The sequence below is a fragment of the Nuphar pumila genome, chromosome 4, assembly GCF_984573655.1.
Source record: "Nuphar pumila chromosome 4, dmNupPumi1.hap1.1, whole genome shotgun sequence".
NCBI lineage: Eukaryota > Viridiplantae > Streptophyta > Magnoliopsida > Nymphaeales > Nymphaeaceae > Nuphar > Nuphar pumila.
Window position 1 is genome coordinate 107,814,773 of NC_143252.1, and position 1,824 is coordinate 107,816,596.

At 37.7% G+C, this 1,824-nt stretch overlaps 1 protein-coding gene across 1 annotated transcript; it reads left to right on the forward strand.

The window, feature by feature from the left end:
* Positions 1 to 242: 242 nt before the first annotated feature.
* LOC149840470 (uncharacterized) lies at positions 243 to 842 on the forward strand. The gene has a single exon (XM_090005079.1). The coding sequence runs from the start codon at positions 243 to 245 to the stop codon at positions 840 to 842; it is 600 nt and encodes a 199-aa protein (XP_089861205.1).
* The last annotated feature ends 982 nt before the right edge of the window (positions 843 to 1,824 follow it).

Genomic DNA, 1,824 nt, shown 5'->3' on the forward strand with positions numbered 1-1,824 from the left:
TTATCAATAAAGTACATCTCTCTAAAAAAGCAGCAACCTTTGGCTTCCTATATAAATCTTCCCTTGCATTGCTCTATTTTCAGTCGGATGGAAATCCTCCTTCTCTGATTCCTCTACAATCCACTTGAAACATTTCAACTCTCCTCCCTCAATATTTTTTCTTGATTGTGAGTCCTTATTCTTCTTTCATTGTTATATACTTGACCTTTTTCTTACCATATCCATTTATGGACCCCATACAGATGGAAAAACTCCAAGCTGTGGCCAAATACAAGAAGACCCACTTCCTCCATAAGCTCACCATATACACACTCTCAACCATTATGGTGGGCTTGTTTCTATCATGCCCACTCTGGCTCCCTCCCTTCTGCTCCTGCATGAAGTCCATTCTCTTTGTTTCAGTCCCCCAGACTGTCGAATTCGTTCTTCGTCCGAAAATTTTGTTCATCATCTTAAATATCATTGTATTCATCCTTGTTGGTCAATCCAAGCTTCTGGGTACTTCAAATTCAACACCAGACATCTATGATGAGTATATCAAGAGGAAGAAGAGCTACCAAGGGCTCTCTGTTTCTGTTGCAGCAGAGAAGGAAGTTCACTGCTATGAAGACAAGGCTGTTATTGAAAAGTCTGTGATAAAAGTGAGGACTAAAGAAGACCAAGAGAAAGATGAGGAGGAGGAGAAGGAAGATGAAGACGATGAGGAGGAGCTACAAAGTAAGAAAGGCGTGGACTTTGAGGAAGAGTGTGGTTTGCCTGTTGATGAGTTAAATAAGAGGGTTGAGGATTTTATTGCGAAAGTTAACCAACAAAGGAGGCTTGAGGCCAGACTGCTTATTTGAAGAGGATAAGAAAGCATAATAACCAATAGACAGTAAGTATAGGGTGGATGGCTTGGCATAAGATCGGCAATATTATAGTAAGATTGTAGTTACACTCTTCTTAGACCATTTTATCATATGTATAAGCTCGATCAGTTTAGGCCTGCCATTGTAAAAATACAAACTTCTATTTTTTAATGCAAATCTAGATAGAGGGGGAGCACATACTATTTTGAGATGGTTATCAAACATATAAATCGTCCTATTAACAGCATCCTTTTTAAAAAAAATCTATGAAGGAAAAAAAAAAAACTTGTTGTATTAACATTCCAAAACCATTAACTATATGGTCTCTGTGAGCAACAAACCATCTTCTAAGTTTGCTTAGCAGAACTCAAGGATGGCCACTTTTCAATAAGCAACTTGGTCATCTTTCTTTCCTAATGAGTTTTGGTTTCTGTTATTAACTTGTTCTCCTTGCTTAATCCCAAAATCTCAACTATCTTCTTGAGTAAATGCCTTCTCACTAGACCAAATTTCTTCTTGTTTCTCTCGGTTTCCATTGTCATATTTCTTCAGATCCAGTCTAGTTTTTAGCATCAACAATCATCAAAATAGCAAGGCCGCAGTTTGCAGAAGTTGGTTCAGATTTGGAGATTATCAGTATAAAGGAAGTACCGGAAAGCCAATAATACTTCATGCAATAAAAATAAAAGCTCCAGAAGATTTTCAAATTGAAGAATTGAATAGAAGAGCAGAAGCCTTGACTGGTAATTAGGAGATAGAAAACCCCTACAAATTCCAGCACTATGTAGAAGAGAATTTGGAGTGTTTCTAAATGTTGGTTGTCTGAGAATTATGGAGTGTAGCTTTTAGGAAGCTCCATACATTGCCATCATTTGAATTTTTTGACCGTTAAGTTTCTGAAAATTTTGTGGTTTTACTGTTTGGGGTTGGTTGTTTGGCTTTGGATACCGCCAAGGGCATGAAAAATCATGGTGGG

What these genes read in the sequence shown, in the direction of transcription:
- LOC149840470 (XM_090005079.1), top strand. Translation starts at nt 243, where the DNA reads ATGGAAAAACTCCAAGCTGTGGCCAAATACAAGAAGACCCACTTCCTC.